Consider the following 17389-nt stretch of genomic DNA (forward strand, 5'->3'; position numbering starts at 1 on the left):
GTGAGGGCTTACAATGTTGTGGCACCACCACCAACACCACCAAATGCCCAATTTTTCTGCCCCTGTTTAACAGTAGCATGTAATTACAATTCTTGATATAATATTTCACAGCAGGGCCCGTTCCTGTACCCAACTAGATAAACTGTGAGGGCTTACAGTGTTCTGGTACAACACCTATGGCCCAATTTTCCACAGAATATATAGGGCAGGCTGTATAGTATATATACTGATGTTCAGAGTATATATTGCCTGGGGGCTTGGGGGACCCCCGCATCATTTTTTTTATTTGGGTGCAGGATACCCCTTAATATACATACCAGACCCAAAGGGCCTGGTAATGGACTGGGGGGAACCCATGCCATTCTTTTCAATGATTTTCATGTATATTGCTGGAACCCGACAATACATTACAGCCGCAAGCAGTTTTAAATTACTTTTTTTCCTTTAGAAATACCATTTTGATGTGGTATTGTTCTAAACATGGAGAAACTGCGCCACTTTACAGGCATACTATAGGAGCCCCCGAGCACAATATTTAAAGGAATATTGAATTTTTATTGTTTCACTTTAAGCATTATTATAATCACTGCTCCCAAAAAAACTGATGTTTTAAAAAGAAAAATTTGCATTGATACATATCCCCTGGGGCAGGACCCGGGTCCCCAAACACTTTTTATAGCAATAACTTGCATATAAGCCTTTAAAATTATCACTTTTGTTTTTTCACTTTTGTGTCCCATAGACTTTAACGGTGTTTGTGTGTTCAAACAAATTTTCTGCCTGTTCTGCTGCGAACCGAACTGGGGGGTGTTCGGCTCATCCCTATTGGTGACCATGGTAAATAAAGAATACATGAACAAAACTACTACACATTCCTATACATAGATACATTCCTCTCATTCTACCCTGCAGGCTGGACATAAGAAATCCCTCAATTGCTCCATCCACACCAAACAGCATGGGTAGAGGAATCTACCCTGTCAGCTGTGGTATTCAGCAATGGCACCTGTGGCTGTCTGTATGCCCAAACAGTGATTGCATCTGATTGGGTGCAATCACTTTTTGACCAACAATTTTCCATCTGGCTCCATCATTTTTTTAGTTCAAGTTTGTTAAGCCGTGTGGTGCTGACAGAGCAACCCACAGCTTAAATGTTAGTTGATTTTAGCTGGAGCTGTAAAAAGAAAATGGAGATCTAGTTAGAGAGTAAATAGAAAATCAGGTAATGTCACTACCATCTAATAGGGGTAATAGGGATGCACTAGTTCAACAAATCCTTCCAGCATATAAATCTCTTTATCTTAAATGTATTGTAAAAACGATAATGTCTGGGAATGCTGTCCTCCGTCTGGTAACTGTTTTAATATATTAGAATAATCCCCACTACAAAACAGTGTCAGCAGCAATCTGTCACTTCTACACTACATTATTGGCTTTTGTTTAGGTTCTCGGGCCATGGTGATCTGTCTAGTCTCAGTAAAGCTTACATAGGCCATTTCCAATGTAACTAATTGTTCATTTAAGAAGCAGCCAGCAGAAGACTTAATGATGATTCTACACAAAACAACAGGGAATCAGTTTAAATGCAACTAATTAACTAAACAATACCACTGGATAAATACTTTTTCACTATTTGCACTCTTGAGTACTTCTGTGACCGCTACTCTAGGAGCTGCTAATGCCTATTCTACTTATAGACAAAAAGTATAATATGCCGATCCAACCAAAACTCATTTTAGGTCTATTGCCTTGTACACGCGGTCGGACTTTCAGAAGGAAAATGTACGATCGGATTGTGTTGTCGGAAATTCTGATCGTGTGTGGGCTCCATCTGACTTTTTCTGACGGAATTTCCAACACACAAAGTTTGAAATCTGGATCTAAAATTTTCCCACAACAAAATCCGATCGTGTGTAGACAGTTCCGACGCACAAAGTGCCACACATGCTTAGAATAAATTATGAGTAGTGATGGCCGAACGGTTCGCCCGGCGGTCGTTTCGCGGCGAATTTCCGACTTTCGCCGTCCGCGGGTTCGAACGCCTTTTTCCGTCGTTCGCCCCGGCGGACTTACGTGTTTAATGTATACAAGAACTTTAACCTTTCGTGACACGTTTATCATGTGTTACAGGACAACCAATTGAGACATGACAGCTCATGGACACTTGGACATTCCCCCTAACCTATAAATACACCCGATCCGGTGGCCATTTTACATTCTTTCTTCTGTCACTGTAGGGAAAGGATCCTGTGTGGAGTAGGGACAGAGAAAACGCTAGCTATTTGGTACACAAAAGTTCTTTTCAGGACTGGTATAGGTGTTAGGTCAGCAGCCTGAGTTTCTTTTGTCAGTTTAGATAAAGGGACAGAGCGCTGTATGCTGCTATTTTAGGGACAGCTCAGCCAGATTAGTCTTTCTTCATCATCATCATCATCATCATCATTAGCTGTTACTATCAGGTCCACAAAAGAGCTGTTCCAGCTAATCGTTCCAGCCTACTCTTTTTTGCCAATTTGTATAGGGACAGGCAGGAAGCAGTGTGTCAGGCAGTGAGGATAATTTTAAAGACTTGCTGTTACTATTAGTTCCACAAAGGTTCTTTTCAGGACTGGTATCAGTGGTACGGTAATAGGCTTGTACACGTATAATATTCTTTCTTCCAAATATAGAAAGAATATTATACTTGACTGCTGCCCTTCTGCTGCAGTCTGCTAATCATTCACAACTCACTTGTTCCACAAAAGTTCTTATAAGGACTGGTAACTTGGTCTGTCTAGGGTGCTACGGTACATAGGCTTGGGTGCGGTACAGTCTGCTGTTCTGTAAGGACCGCTATCGGTCCACAATAGATAGGGTTGCCGTGCACTACTGCTGACCGCTGCCCTATACTGCAGCAGTCCTTCAGCGGTATAGGGACTGACGCACAGTCTGCTAAACACTAATACACAACCTGCTTGGTCCACAAAAGTTCTTATAAGGACTGGTAACTTGGTATAGGGTGCTACGGTACATAGGCCTGAGTGCGTTACAGTCTGCTGTTCTGTAAGGACCGCTATCGGTCCACAATACATAGGGTTGACGTGCACTACTGCTGACCGCTGCCCTATACTGCAGCAGTCCTTCAGCGGTATAGGGACTGACGCACAGTCTGCTAAACACTAACACACAACCTGCTTGGTCCACAAAAGTTCTTATAAGGACTGGTAACTTGGTATAGGGTGCTACGGTACATAGGCCTGAGTGCAGTACAGTCTGCTGTTCTGTAAGGACTGCTATCGGTCCACAATACATAGGGTTGCCGTGCACTACTGCTGACCGCTGCCCTATACTGCAGCAGTCCTTCAGCGGTATAGGGACTGACGCACAGTCTGCTAAACACTAATACACAACCTGCTTGGTCCACAAAAGTTCTTATAAGGACTGGTAACTTGGTATAGGGTGCTACGGTACATAGGCCTGAGTGCGTTACAGTCTGCTGTTCTGTAAGGACCGCTATCGGTCCACAATACATAGGGTTGCCGTGCACTACTGCTGACCGCTGCCCTATACTGCAGCAGTCCTTCATTGGTATAGGGACTGACGTACAGTCTGCTAATCACTAACACACAACCTGCTTGGTCCACAAAAGTTCTTATAAGGACTGGTAACTTGGTATAGGGTGCTACGGTACATAGGCCTGAGTGCGTTACAGTCTGCTGTTCTGTAAGGACCGCTATCGGTCCACAATAGATAGGGTTGCCGTGCACTACTGCTGACCGCTGCCCTATACTGCAGCAGTCCTTCAGCGGTATAGGGACTGACGCACAGTCTGCTAAACACTAATACACAACCTGCTTGGTCCACAAAAGTTCTTATAAGGACTGGTAACTTGGTATAGGGTGCTACGGTACATAGGCCTGAGTGCGTTACAGTCTGCTGTTCTGTAAGGACCGCTATCGGTCCACAATACATAGGGTTGACGTGCACTACTGCTGACCGCTGCCCTATACTGCAGCAGTCCTTCAGCGGTATAGGGACTGACGCACAGTCTGCTAAACACTAACACACAACCTGCTTGGTCCACAAAAGTTCTTATAAGGACTGGTAACTTGGTATAGGGTGCTACGGTACATAGGCCTGAGTGCAGTACAGTCTGCTGTTCTGTAAGGACTGCTATCGGTCCACAATACATAGGGTTGCCGTGCACTACTGCTGACCGCTGCCCTATACTGCAGCAGTCCTTCAGCGGTATAGGGACTGACGCACAGTCTGCTAAACACTAATACACAACCTGCTTGGTCCACAAAAGTTCTTATAAGGACTGGTAACTTGGTATAGGGTGCTACGGTACATAGGCCTGAGTGCGTTACAGTCTGCTGTTCTGTAAGGACCGCTATCGGTCCACAATACATAGGGTTGCCGTGCACTACTGCTGACCGCTGCCCTATACTGCAGCAGTCCTTCATTGGTATAGGGACTGACGTACAGTCTGCTAATCACTAACACACAACCTGCTTGGTCCACAAAAGTTCTTATAAGGACTGGTAACTTGGTATAGGGTGCTACGGTACATAGGCCTGAGTGCGTTACAGTCTGCTGTTCTGTAAGGACCGCTATCGGTCCACAATACATAGGGTTGCCGTGCACTACTGCTGACCGCTGCCCTATACTGCAGCAGTCCTTCATTGGTATAGGGACTGACGTACAGTCTGCTAATCACTAACACACAACCTGCTTGGTCCACAAAAGTTCTTATAAGGACTGGTAACTTGGTATAGGGTGCTACGGTACATAGGCCTGAGTGCGTTACAGTCTGCTGTTCTGTAAGGACCGCTATCGGTCCACAATACATAGGGTTGCCGTGCACTACTGCTGACCGCTGCCCTATACTGCAGCAGTCCTTCATTGGTATAGGGACTGACGTACAGTCTGCTAATCACTAACACACAACCTGCTTGGTCCACAAAAGTTCTTATAAGGACTGGTAACTTGGTATAGGGTGCTACGGTACATAGGCCTGAGTGCGTTACAGTCTGCTGTTCTGTAAGGACCGCTATCGGTCCACAATACATAGGGTTGCCGTGCACTACTGCTGACCGCTGCCCTATACTGCAGCAGTCCTTCATTGGTATAGGGACTGACGTACAGTCTGCTAATCACTAACACACAACCTGCTTGGTCCACAAAAGTTCTTATAAGGACTGGTAACTTGGTATAGGGTGCTACGGTACATAGGCCTGAGTGCGTTACAGTCTGCTGTTCTGTAAGGACCGCTATCGGTCCACAATACATAGGGTTGCCGTGCACTACTGCTGACCGCTGCCCTATACTGCAGCAGTCCTTCATTGGTATAGGGACTGACGTACAGTCTGCTAATCACTAACACACAACCTGCTTGGTCCACAAAAGTTCTTATAAGGACTGGTAACTTGGTATAGGGTGCTACGGTACATAGGCCTGAGTGCGTTACAGTCTGCTGTTCTGTAAGGACCGCTATCGGTCCACAATACATAGGGTTGCCGTGCACTACTGCTGACCGCTGCCCTATACTGCAGCAGTCCTTCATTGGTATAGGGACTGACGTACAGTCTGCTAATCACTAACACACAACCTGCTTGGTCCACAAAAGTTCTTATAAGGACTGGTAACTTGGTATAGGGTGCTACGGTACATAGGCCTGAGTGCGTTACAGTCTGCTGTTCTGTAAGGACCGCTATCGGTCCACAATACATAGGGTTGCCGTGCACTACTGCTGACCGCTGCCCTATACTGCAGCAGTCCTTCATTGGTATAGGGACTGACGTACAGTCTGCTAATCACTAACACACAACCTGCTTGGTCCACAAAAGTTCTTATAAGGACTGGTAACTTGGTATAGGGTGCTACGGTACATAGGCCTGAGTGCAGTACAGTCTGCTGTTCTGTAAGGACCGCTATCGGTCCACAATACATAGGGTTGACGTGCACTACTGCTGACCGCTGCCCTATACTGCAGCAGTCCTTCATTGGTATAGGGACTGACGTACAGTCTGCTAATCACTAACACACAACCTGCTTGGTCCACAAAAGTTCTTATAAGGACTGGTAACTTGGTATAGGGTGCTACGGTACATAGGCCTGAGTGCAGTACAGTCTGCTGTTCTGTAAGGACCGCTATCGGTCCACAATACATAGGGTTGACGTGCACTACTGCTGACCGCTGCCCTATACTGCAGCAGTCCTTCAGCGGTATAGGGACTAAGAGTTTTGTCACAGGGTGATTTAAAAAATGACAGGCAGAGGAAGAGGCAGGCCCTTCCGCAGGGGTGGTAGGGGTAGGGCAGGAGCAACAGCCTTGAGCCAAAGTGGGAAGTTGCAGAAGGTGCGTTCAATTACTTTAAAGGACGCACCAGACTTGGTTGAGTGGCTCACTCAGCCTTATTCTTCTGCACCCTCCTCATCCTCTCGATCTGCACCCTCTTCTTCACTCTCTGCTATGTGCACCCCCAAAGACACTACCACCAACAACACCACCACCACCACATACCTTCCGCTTGAGTGCAAATGGGGGCCTTCATGCTCCAGTGTTTTAATAGGGACCCCCGTATAAAAAGCATGAGGGTCAAGGACCAGTACTGGGTGGCAACGTACTTAGATCCCCGGTACAAACACAAAATGGCGGAAATGTTACCGCCGTCGCAGAGGGCTGTCAGAATGCAGCACTTCCAGGCCTTGCTTCGAGAAATGCTGCATTCTGCTTTTGCGTGCGCTGGCAGAGGAGCAATTCCCACTCCCAGAGAAGGATTTGCGGGTACCAATCCAACAGCGCCTGCAAGAAGAGGCCGGTTTGAAGATGTGTTGGTGACTTCGGATATGAGGTCATTCTTTCAGCCGACCCATCGACAGGTGTCATCCGGATCCAGCATCAGGGAACGCCTAGACCGTCAGGTGTCCGACTACATTGGGTTAACGGCCGATGTGGACGCTCTGAGGAGTGATGAACCCCTAGACTACTGGGTGGGCAGGCTTGACCTCTGGCCAGAGCTTGCCCAATTTGCAATCGAACTGTTGGCTTGCCCCTCATCCAGTGTCCTGTCCGAAAGGACGTTCAGCGCAGCAGGGGGGATTGTGACCGATAAGCGTACTCGCCTAGCTCACGACAGTGTTAACTACCTCACATTTCTAAAAATGAATGAGGCATGGATCTCGGAGGAATTCAACACATGTGATCAGTAGACCATGTATATGTCTATAAACAATTTTTGGAATCAAGCACACAGACCTTCTTAATTCATTTGGCTCACTTCCCTGACCCAAAAAAGCACACCGTACTATATGCCCCTACCCTCCTCTTTGAAGAGGTTGAGCGGTGTCATATTTCTACTGGGGCTGCTTATTATGAGGGGTTCCCACCATCCCTGTGCTGTGCTGACTTCCTCCTGGGTGTTCTTATTATGAGGGGCTCCCACCATCCCTGTGCTGTGCTGACTTCCTCCTGGGGGTTCTTATTATGAGGGGCTCCCACCATCCCTGTGCTGTGCTGACTTCCTCCTGGGGGTTCTTATTATGAGGGGATCACACCATCCCTGTGCTGTGCTGACTTCCTCCTGGGGCTGCTTACGGTGCTGCTGTCAGCGCTGTATGTCACGGAGCTGCTGTCAGCGCTGTATGTCACGGAGCTGCTGTCAGCGCTGTATGTCACGGAGCTGCTGTCAGCGCTGTATGTCACGGAGCTGCTGTCAGCGCTGTATGTCACGGAGCTGCTGTCAGCGCTGTATGTCACGGAGCTGCTGTCAGCGCTGTATGTCACGGAGCTGCTGTCAGCGCTGTATGTCACGGAGCTGCTGTCAGCGCTGTATGTCACGGTGCTGCTGTCAGCGCTGTATGTCACGGAGCTGCTGTCAGCGCTGTATGTCACGGAGCTGCTGTCAGTGCTGTATGTCACGGAGCTGCTGTCAGCGCTGTATGTCACGGAGCTGCTGTCAGCGCTGTATGTCACGGAGCTGCTGTCAGCGCTGTATGTCACGGTGCTGCTGTCAGCGCTGTATGTCACGGAGCTGCTGTCAGCGCTGTATGTCACGGAGCTGCTGTCAGTGCTGTATGTCACGGAGCTGCTGTCAGCGCTGTATGTCACGGAGCTGCTGTCAGCGCTGTATGTCACGGAGCTGCTGTCAGCGCTGTATGTCACGGTGCTGCTGTCAGCGCTGTATGTCACGGAGCTGCTGTCAGCGCTGTATGTCACGGAGCTGCTGTCAGCGCTGTATGTCACGGAGCTGCTGTCAGCGCTGTATGTCACGGAGCTGCTGTCAGCGCTGTATGTCACGGAGCTGCTGTCAGCGCTGTATGTCACGGTGCTGATGTCAGTGCTCTGTATTACGGTGCTGCTGTCAGTGCTCTGTATCTCCTGCACCCTCTTGTTTGCCTACCCTGGTCCCTGACCTTCCCTCTCCTCCATTGCCTTCATTAGCTCCATAGTCCTGAATTGTCAGAACAATTTCCCAAATAAAAAAAAAATGCTTGTAGTTATCGATCCCAAATTCACCTCATACATGTATTATGCTATTGTCCAGGTGGTGGGACTGCGTGCTACCCCCTAATAATTACCCCGTGGCCGCAAATTCGACCTAAAGGTTTGCGAAATTCGCCTCCCATTGAAGTCAATGGAGCCCGCGGCGAACGGTCGTTTTCGCGAACGTTTGTGCCCGTTCGCGTTTCGCGTTCGCGAAACGTCCCGTCGGAAGTTCGTCCATCACTAATTATGAGATGAAAGCTATTGGCTACTGGCCTCTTTATAGTCCCATTGTATGTGTTGTATGTCACCTCGTTCTGAATGATCGGATTTTCCGTCAACTTTGTGTGACCGTATGTATGCAAGACAAGTTTAGGCCAAAATCAGTTGGAAAAAATCAGATGGATTTTGTCGTTGGAATGTCCGACCGTGTGTGCAGGGCAAAAGAGTATCCTTACCAGTTTTGTATTTTAGACATACTGTATAATAAGCATATAACAAGCAGACCTATACATATTTATTCTTTTTACATGTTCTTTTGCTTAACCTCCCTGGCGGTATGATTCAGTCCGGTTTTAGGTGCTGAAAGCGGTACAATTATTTTGCATGGGAATTTGGCGTTTTATTTTGTAGTCCTGTAATTCTTAGGAATAACTCTCTTAAATCTGTTCAAACCAGAGTCTAGCAGACATCCCGGGTATGATAAAGTTTATAATATAATAAATAATAATAAAAATTATTCAATAATGTAATCAAATCCAAAAACACTGAAAAAGGGACACTTTTTGGTTGCTATGGGCAATCTCCAAATTCCAGGCAGAAAAAAAACAGTATTTATAATATAAAAGTGCATGCAGGGCATTGCACAGACCACTAGGGACAAAGGGGGTATGCATTTTTTAATACAGCACTGTAATCTGTAAGATTACAGTGCTGTGTGTGTTTTGTGTATTTTTACTTTTTTGAATTTGCCGCCGTTCTCCGCTCCCGTGTGTCGTAACGCCGCAGGGAACGGAGCTCGGCGGCATTCGGCACTGTGAATCGAGCGGAGGACAGCTCAATCACACAGCACGGGGGACATCGCTGGATCCAGGGGACAAGGTAAGTAACTCTCCCTGTGTCCTCCCCTGCATCCAGCGAAGCCATCCCGAGTCTGGCTCGGGGTTACTGCTTCTATCAGCAAATTCTTAACCCGAGCCAGACTCTGGATTACCGCTAGGGGGGTTAAAGGATAAATACACCCTGAACTTCATTGGCCTGATTTTCTAAAGGAGTTGAGAAGCTTCACTCAAATAAATTGTGTGGATATTCACTTCACTTTTCCAATCATGTGAAGTGCTTCTGCACATGGCTGGGTATTCAAAGTGAACAGAAATTCACTTTTTACATGATTGGATAATTGAAGTGTTTATTCACACAATCTTTCAATGAAGATTTCCAACTCTTTCTATAAATCTGTTCTATGTGAATAAAGTCATTGTAGCCTATACCTTATTTTTCCAGATTTATACTACAATCAATTGCCCACTGTTCAAGGACAGCACAGTGGGATTGATTTAAAAAAAACTAGAGAGTGCAAAATCTGGTGAAGCTGTACATGTTAGCCAATCAGCTTCTAACTGCAACTTGTTCAATTAAGCTTTAACAATAAAACCTGGAAGCAGTTTTTTATGCAGAGCTGCACCAGATTTTTCTCTCTCTAGTTTTAGTAAATCAATTCCAGTGTCAATGATCCCTGGCACTCCTATTTACTATTCATATATGGTGCATGTACCAAACCAAAGTCATCTGGCCGTGAAGAATAATAGCAATTTAAAGCAAACCTCTAGTGACATTAAATGCTGTAATCTGCCCTTGTAAAGTAATAGCAGGCATCTCCAGGTGCTTGCAAAAAGGGCCAATATTCTTCAGAAAAACCCATGGAGCCTTCTGTTCTGAAGATGGTGTATAGCCCTACACCATCCCACTGTCTCCAATTCCTGATTAGCCAGTAAAATCATCAATGACATTGTTAGACCAATAAGGAGGAGGTCTGGGGTGGTTCCAAGCACCAAATTAAACTAGGAAGCTAATATTTGTTTATTAGAGTACTCCTGGGTACACTTATCCCTAAAGCAGAATTAAACTCCTAGAATAGCATCCAGGGGTTTTACCATGATGTGCGAATATGCACATTACAGACAAAGCACCCGCCCCCTGCAAGAGCCACAATACCCTCGTCCCTGATGCTAACACCATCTGGTTTTCTTCTGCGTGCAGTGTCCTTGGTCATCTTGATTGGCTGGCCTGAGATGGCATAATTTTCAAAACGTGGGCATGTCATTTATCTTGGCACCCGGCAGTTGCCAGCATTGTACACTGAGCTGCACATGTGTGATTCAACGTACATTTAGAAAAAGCATTGCTGGCAGGCAAGTAGGATGATTTTCTTACAGAAAATACATACAAAAAATCTTGTATGAAATCAATATTTTTTCAAATAGGAGTTTAGTTGAACTTTACTGAAATAAAATTCACATTAGGCACCATAAATGTACATTGGTTGCACACCTTTTTTAGCAGCTAATTCTTCTTCCTTCTTCTTCTTCTCCTCTTCAATTGTTTTCATTTTGGCTTCATATTCATCTGCCAGAGCCTTCCACTCCTTTCTGTTATTCAGCAAACCATCCAACATTGGCTGGATCTCCTCATGGAATCGAGAAAACTCCTAAGAAGCAATGAAACAGCCCATGTAAGTATTGCTTGTTTGTTGTAGCCATCATACCACATTGAGAGGAGGCCCTAAGATTAACTTGGGTTAATTTTACATAGTAACTTTTATTTTGCACTAATGGGAGCACTGACATTTGTTTTTAATATCATAGTCAAAGACATTTGTAAACTGAGGCTGTCCCTTTTCTACTTTTGCAAAAAGAAGTTAATAGCAGAAGTCTTCTGAAGACTGTCGCAAATATATGCCACTGTAGATGACAGCATGCTACTCACTACCATCTCATCTATTAATGGATATTGACCAGTTTTGATTTTGATTTCAGTGTCAGAGTTTTACATTCTTCTACAATACTAGAAGTTTAAAAATGTTCCTCTGCTGAAAAAAAATATAAGGAATCATTGAGCACAGCGGCTAACACAGAAGATGGACACCCCCTGACAGTGTGAGTTTCTCAGGCTTCAGTGGACAATTCCCCTTCAATTAAGCAGTGTTCAGCAGGATAGCAGAAAAGATTAGATTGTTTATGGATAGGGATTGCACTTCAAAAGCTTTATGTATTTGATAAAATTCTGTTGAACTTCTCAGTGTAAATATGTGAAATATTTCATACCATAACAATACTAAACCACCATTTTGTTATGGCAATAGGCAGCTATCAGTAAGTGGTTGGATTGTGTCATCATGGCTGGTCTCAAGCAATCGCAGATCCAGTTTTTATGTTTTTTTTATATCAGTGTATTGCCAAAACAATGAATAAATTATTATGGTTATTACATCATAGCTTCTGACAAATTACTGAAACATTTATGAAACTCAACTGATGTATGTTTTCACAATAACTGAGTTTGAAAAAAAAAAAAAAAAAAACACATAATAGCAAAAACTGCCTTTAGGAAAATAAATAGCTTCATAGAATAGAAACATTTTACCATTATTGTGTTGAAAAGATTAACTGCCAATAAAAAATAAAAAAAATTATAAAGTAATCATGATCTAAATACTTAAATTTATCCAGGAAAAAATGATACATTTTTAAATCAGACTGTAGTTATTAGTAATTTTCCAAAGGCCTTGTGGATAGGGAGCAAAAATATATAGAACAATATTACTACAGCAGTTCTTCTGATGTCTTGATTATGTTTGTACAGCGAATTAAAAGTGCATACCCTTTGTATGCTTATGTCTGCTTTTTTTCTAATTACCTTATAAACGAAGGTGCACACAAAGTCAATAAAACCACACTGGAGCTTTGGCAGTTCAGCAGACTTGTTTCTGTCCATCATTGGCTGTCAAAGAAAAATATTTTTTATGAATAAACAACCTGTACAACTCCACTGTATCATTGCTGCCAGTGTGACTAGCAAGATATGTCACATGACAAGCTGGATAATCATTCTAATTCTGAAAAAAATTTTAAGAGTGTTTTAGATTTTTTCTAAAAAAATAAAAAAAAAGCCCTTTAAAGCAATATTACATACAACATAAACTAATAAGAGAAAAAAACACAAATAAATGCATTATTACCCTTAATTAGATACCATCATAAACCCTATTAACCAGACGTCTTGGATGCTCAGGCCAAATTAACAACAACAACATGTGTTGATTAACTTAAAAAACTCTTTAGGTCATATTTATAAATTGTAAATTTGACGCTGCACACAGAAGTTTTTTTACCTTCATGCATAGAATGCATTCAATTAAAAAACTTCAGCCTTCAGAACCACTTTAAGGTGAATGTAGCTGTATTAGCGCACTCCGAACAACATATTTGAGTACTGTCCATGATACTTTTTTTATTTGCAGTTAAATATTCAGGACAAGTGTTTGGGTCCAAGTAGAAACACAGAAAAGTGACAGCAGAAAAAGACAGAGTAGTTAATCAAGTCTGCATATTTTATTTTTGTTTTGCTTTGTTTTTATTTGTTTCTGTTTTAGTTTTTTTTTGTTTCTTTTTTTTACTTAAAATGTGTTGCAACCTGCAATTACTTAGGGTCCTTTCACACGGGGCGGATCAGTTCTGATCCGCCCCGTGGATGTCCGTTTGCTCAGCGGGGATCACTCCGCCGATCCCCGCTGAGCAGGGAGATGACAGGTCTGTCTCCGCACACTGTGCAGGGACGGACCTGTCACAGCGCCGCTCTCCCCTATGGGAGATCGGATGACGACGGACCGCAGTGCCCGTCGTCATCCGATCCGATCCGCAGACGGATGGAAAAATAGCTTTTTCCTCCGTCACACTTTTTCGGATCGGAGCGGGTCGGATGTCAGCGGACATGTCACCGCTGACATCCGACGCTCCATAGAGCTCTATGGAGCACCCGTTCAGGTCCGCCTGAAAAACTGACAGGCGGGCCTGAACGGGACGTTAGTGTGAAAGGGGCCTTATGGTTTCTTATGTGTGTGTAATACTTGTGTCCCTCTAGCCACAATAAACCCCCTTAGAAAATGGTAGTAGGCTCTTGAAAGCTTGTTCTGAAAATAAACTGTTACTGCAATAAAAAAATATTACAAACAGTACACAACTGTGCTGATTAGCTGCTATCATTTATGGTAGTTTGCTTATCATCACTGTTCTTACAATTCAGACCAGTAGTAACATTTAGGAAGTATGTGGCCCTTGCAAATAATCTTACAATAGGCTGTTGCTGGAGTACTGTCCTTTCCAGGTCACCTTGCTCCCAGAATTCAGCAGCGACTAAAAGAGCCACCTATACAAATATGAAACAAAAATTTGCATATTAACATTTATTCTACTTAATTACCAGGACAATGTATAGCTGAGCATATGGTAATCTAAAACCCAGGGCTCAAAATTTCAAATCATGAGCTACTAGCCAGGCCTTAAGAGTTACTACCCACCAGTTGCCCCATCCAGCCCTAACCCTACCCGCTCAAAATTTCACCCCCAAACATGCTCTCATAAATTATCTCATGAAATTACACTGTTAAATGTATTATGCAGAATTCATTTACAAAAATAAATATTAACAACAACATTAACAATATTAACAAAAAGGATACCAGTGCGTGCCCATTAGCGCAGCCTCATCAGTGCCCATTAATGTAGCCTCATCAGTGCCCATCAGTGCAGCCTATCAGTACCCACAAGTGTAGCCTGATTAGTGCCCATTAATGTAGTAGGGATCACAGGGAGGAATCGGAGGGATCTGCCGCTGTGACCCAGCTTGTATATGAAACGCTGCTGTCAAACAAAGTCCCACCTCCTGGACCACCATTAGAACAGTGTTCTGTCTATCATAGGAGCTGGTCCGGGAGTGGAACTTTGTTTGACAACAGCCGGTGTTTCATATACAAGCTGTGTCACAGCGGGAGATCCCCGCTCTGTGTGATCCGGCTGGCAATCCTCCTGATAGTTTCCTGGCTGATCGCTTCTGGGTATCAAATGCCCTTTAAAAAAGGACACACCGTTTCTGCCAGAAGCAATCAGCCAGGAAACTCGCCAAATGAGAGCAGGTGAGTGAAATGTCTGAGGGCTGTAAAACTGATCTTTCCTATTTAGATTGTTTAGATGTTGTACTGGTGAGACAGTTTTATAGCTCTTTCAGTTAACCCTAATATACATAGTTTTTCTTTTCTTTATAGGAAAAATGTACAAAACTATCTATAAAAATTATATTTTATCAACTTTTCTTTAGCTCGAAATGTCCCAATTTGACTTCCTAACCATTTTTAGGCTTCAGCTGCATGTGATTTTGCTTGAAAATTGGTCTGGTTAGGAAGGGGGTTTAAGTGTCTAGTGGTCAAGTGGTTAATACAGTGACAGTGTATAGTATTAGCACTGATCACTATATTAGTGTCATTGTTGATGTCAGTGTCAGTTCCCACCCAGTGTCAGTTAGTGTCAGATTTCCCACCACACTATCACAGTCCCACTATAAGTTGCTGATCACCACCATTATTATAAAAAAAAAAAAAAAAAAAAAATCCAGTATATATACTATCGTTTGTAGATACTATAATTCTCATGAGAGCCAATCAATATGCACTTATTGGGATGTAGCAGAATGCATTGTGGCTTACATTTATGAAGAAATTCGATTCTTTTTTAATTGGATATATTTTATAGCAAAAAGGAAAAAATGTTTGGTCTTTTTTCATTTACATAATAAAAAAAACACTGGTGATCAAATACCACCGAAAGAAATCTCTATTTGTGTGAAAAAATTACATAAATATAATTTTTGTGTACAGTGTTGCATGACCACACAATTACCATTTAAAGTAGTGCAGTGCCGAACAGCAAAAAATGCCCTGTCACGTAGGGGTAAATTGGTCAAGTGGTTAAGCAATTAATTAAGCAATTTTTTAACATGTTCACATCATTGCATTTTTTTGCCTCTGAATTTTTTGGAAAGGGTCAGGGATGTTTTTCCCGCAAAATGCAGAGTTTTGCATGTAATAGACTTCAATAAACCCGTATCAAAAACGCAAATACCAAGTTTTTATCGTGATTTGAATTTTTTTTACACTGTATGTAGCTGGTTGCTAAGGAGGGATCCGGGAAGTCAGCTGCCACGTCCTTAACAACTGATGAGTCATCAGCTGTCAGCGGGCTTCCCAGGCTGATTGTAAAAAAAAAAAAAATTGTCAGCTAAAAAAAAATTGGGAAAAAAAACAGCATGGTGCCCCCCAGGTCCATACCAGGCCCTTGGGTCTAGTATGGATGCGGAGGGGACCTCCATGCCAATTTTTTCTTTAAATGGTGTGGGGTCCCCCGGAAAATCCATACCAGACCCTTATCCGAGCATGCAGCCTGGCAAGTCAGGAAAGGGAGGGGATGAGCGAGCACCCCCCCTCCTGAATCATACCAGACTGCATGCACTCAATGTGGAGGGGTGCGTGCTTTGGGCTGGGGGGGCTCTGCACCCCCCACCCCAAAGCACCTTGCCCCATGTTGATGGGTACAAGGGCCTCCTCCCAACAACCCTTGCCCATTGGTTGTCGGGATCTGCGGGTGGTGGGCTTATCGGAGTCTGGAAGCCCCCTTTAACAAGATTCAAGATTCTGGCCCCCCCAATGTTAATGGGTATTGGGTACATTATACCCCTACTACCTATTTACCAAAAAAAGTAGTGTAGTGTGACAAAACACAATAGAAAGTTTTTGACAAATCCTTTATTAAAAATGTCTTCTTCCTCCTCCAGGCTTTTCCCATTTCTTCCTCTAGTTTTCTCCTTCTCCCTCTGGTCCTTCCTTTTTCCTCCGGTCTTCTCCTTCTCCTGCTTCTTCTTCCGGTCATCTTCTTTCTCCTGTCTTCTTTGTCCTGTGTTCCTTCTCTGCTGCCACCCCCGCCGCAAACCCTCATCCGATGCTGCATCCCACTGATCTGTCCGTGTCAAGCATTTCATAGATAATGATGGGGCGTGGCCATCGGATGAAATCATCCAGAGGCTCTGCCCCTCTTCCCGTCACCCCTTAGGGCATGATGGGTCAGTGACATCACGAGGGGGGCCTCCGGATAATGTTATTCAATGGCTATACCCCCATCGTTATCTAAGAAATGCTTGACATATGCGCGGACAGATCAGCGGGACACAGCATCGAAGAAGGGTCGTCAGTGGGAGTGGAGTAAGAAGAACACTGGATAGATAAGACAGGAAAAAGAAGAAGGCTGGAAGAAGAAGTGGGAGAAGAAGACCGGAGGGAAAAGGAGAAGACTGGAGGGAGAAGTAGAAGACCGGAGGAGAAAGAACAAGACATTTTTAATAAAGGACTTGTCAAAAACTGTCTATTGTGTTTTGTCACATTACACTACTTTTTTTTGTGAATGGATAGGGGTACAATGTACTCGATACTCATTCACAAGGGGGAGCGGGGCTGGGGGCATCCTTGTTAAAGGGGGCTTCCAGGTTCCGATAAGCCCCCTGTTCACAAACCCTGACAACAACCGGGCAAGGTGCTTTGGGGTGGCAAAGCAAAGCACCCACCCCCCATGTTGAGGGCATGCGGTCTGGTATGGTTAGGGGGGTGCTCGCTCGTCCCCCCTCTTTCCTGACCTGCCGGGCTGCATGCTTGGATAAGGGTCTGGTATGGATTTTAGGGCGAACCCATGCCATTTAAAAAAAGAAAAATTGTTGTGGGGGTCCCCTCCAAATCCATACTAGACCCAAAGGCCTGGAATGGACATGGGGGGGACCCCATGCTGTTTTTTTTCACAATTTTTTTTAGCCAGCAAATTCTTTTTT

The 17389-nt window shown here is 44.2% G+C and overlaps 1 protein-coding gene across 1 annotated transcript in view; it reads right to left on the reverse strand.

The window, feature by feature from the left end:
• The window catches only part of LOC143974566 (rod cGMP-specific 3',5'-cyclic phosphodiesterase subunit beta-like), a 137631-nt gene that overhangs the window by 14399 nt on the left and 105843 nt on the right, over window positions 1-17389 (reverse strand). The window contains exons 19-21 of the mRNA XM_077476096.1: window positions 13817-13891; window positions 12383-12466; window positions 11018-11174 (exon numbers count right to left, since the gene is read on the reverse strand). Of these exons, the coding sequence (XP_077332222.1) occupies window positions 11018-11174; window positions 12383-12466; window positions 13817-13891 (316 nt within the window). The remainder of the gene's footprint in view (window positions 1-11017; window positions 11175-12382; window positions 12467-13816; window positions 13892-17389) is intronic.

Source organism: Lithobates pipiens, unplaced genomic scaffold (genome assembly GCF_037356315.1).
Source record: "Lithobates pipiens isolate NorthernLeopardFrog02 unplaced genomic scaffold, aLitPip1_a1.2 Scaffold_13, whole genome shotgun sequence".
Taxonomy (NCBI): Eukaryota; Metazoa; Chordata; class Amphibia; order Anura; family Ranidae; genus Lithobates; species Lithobates pipiens.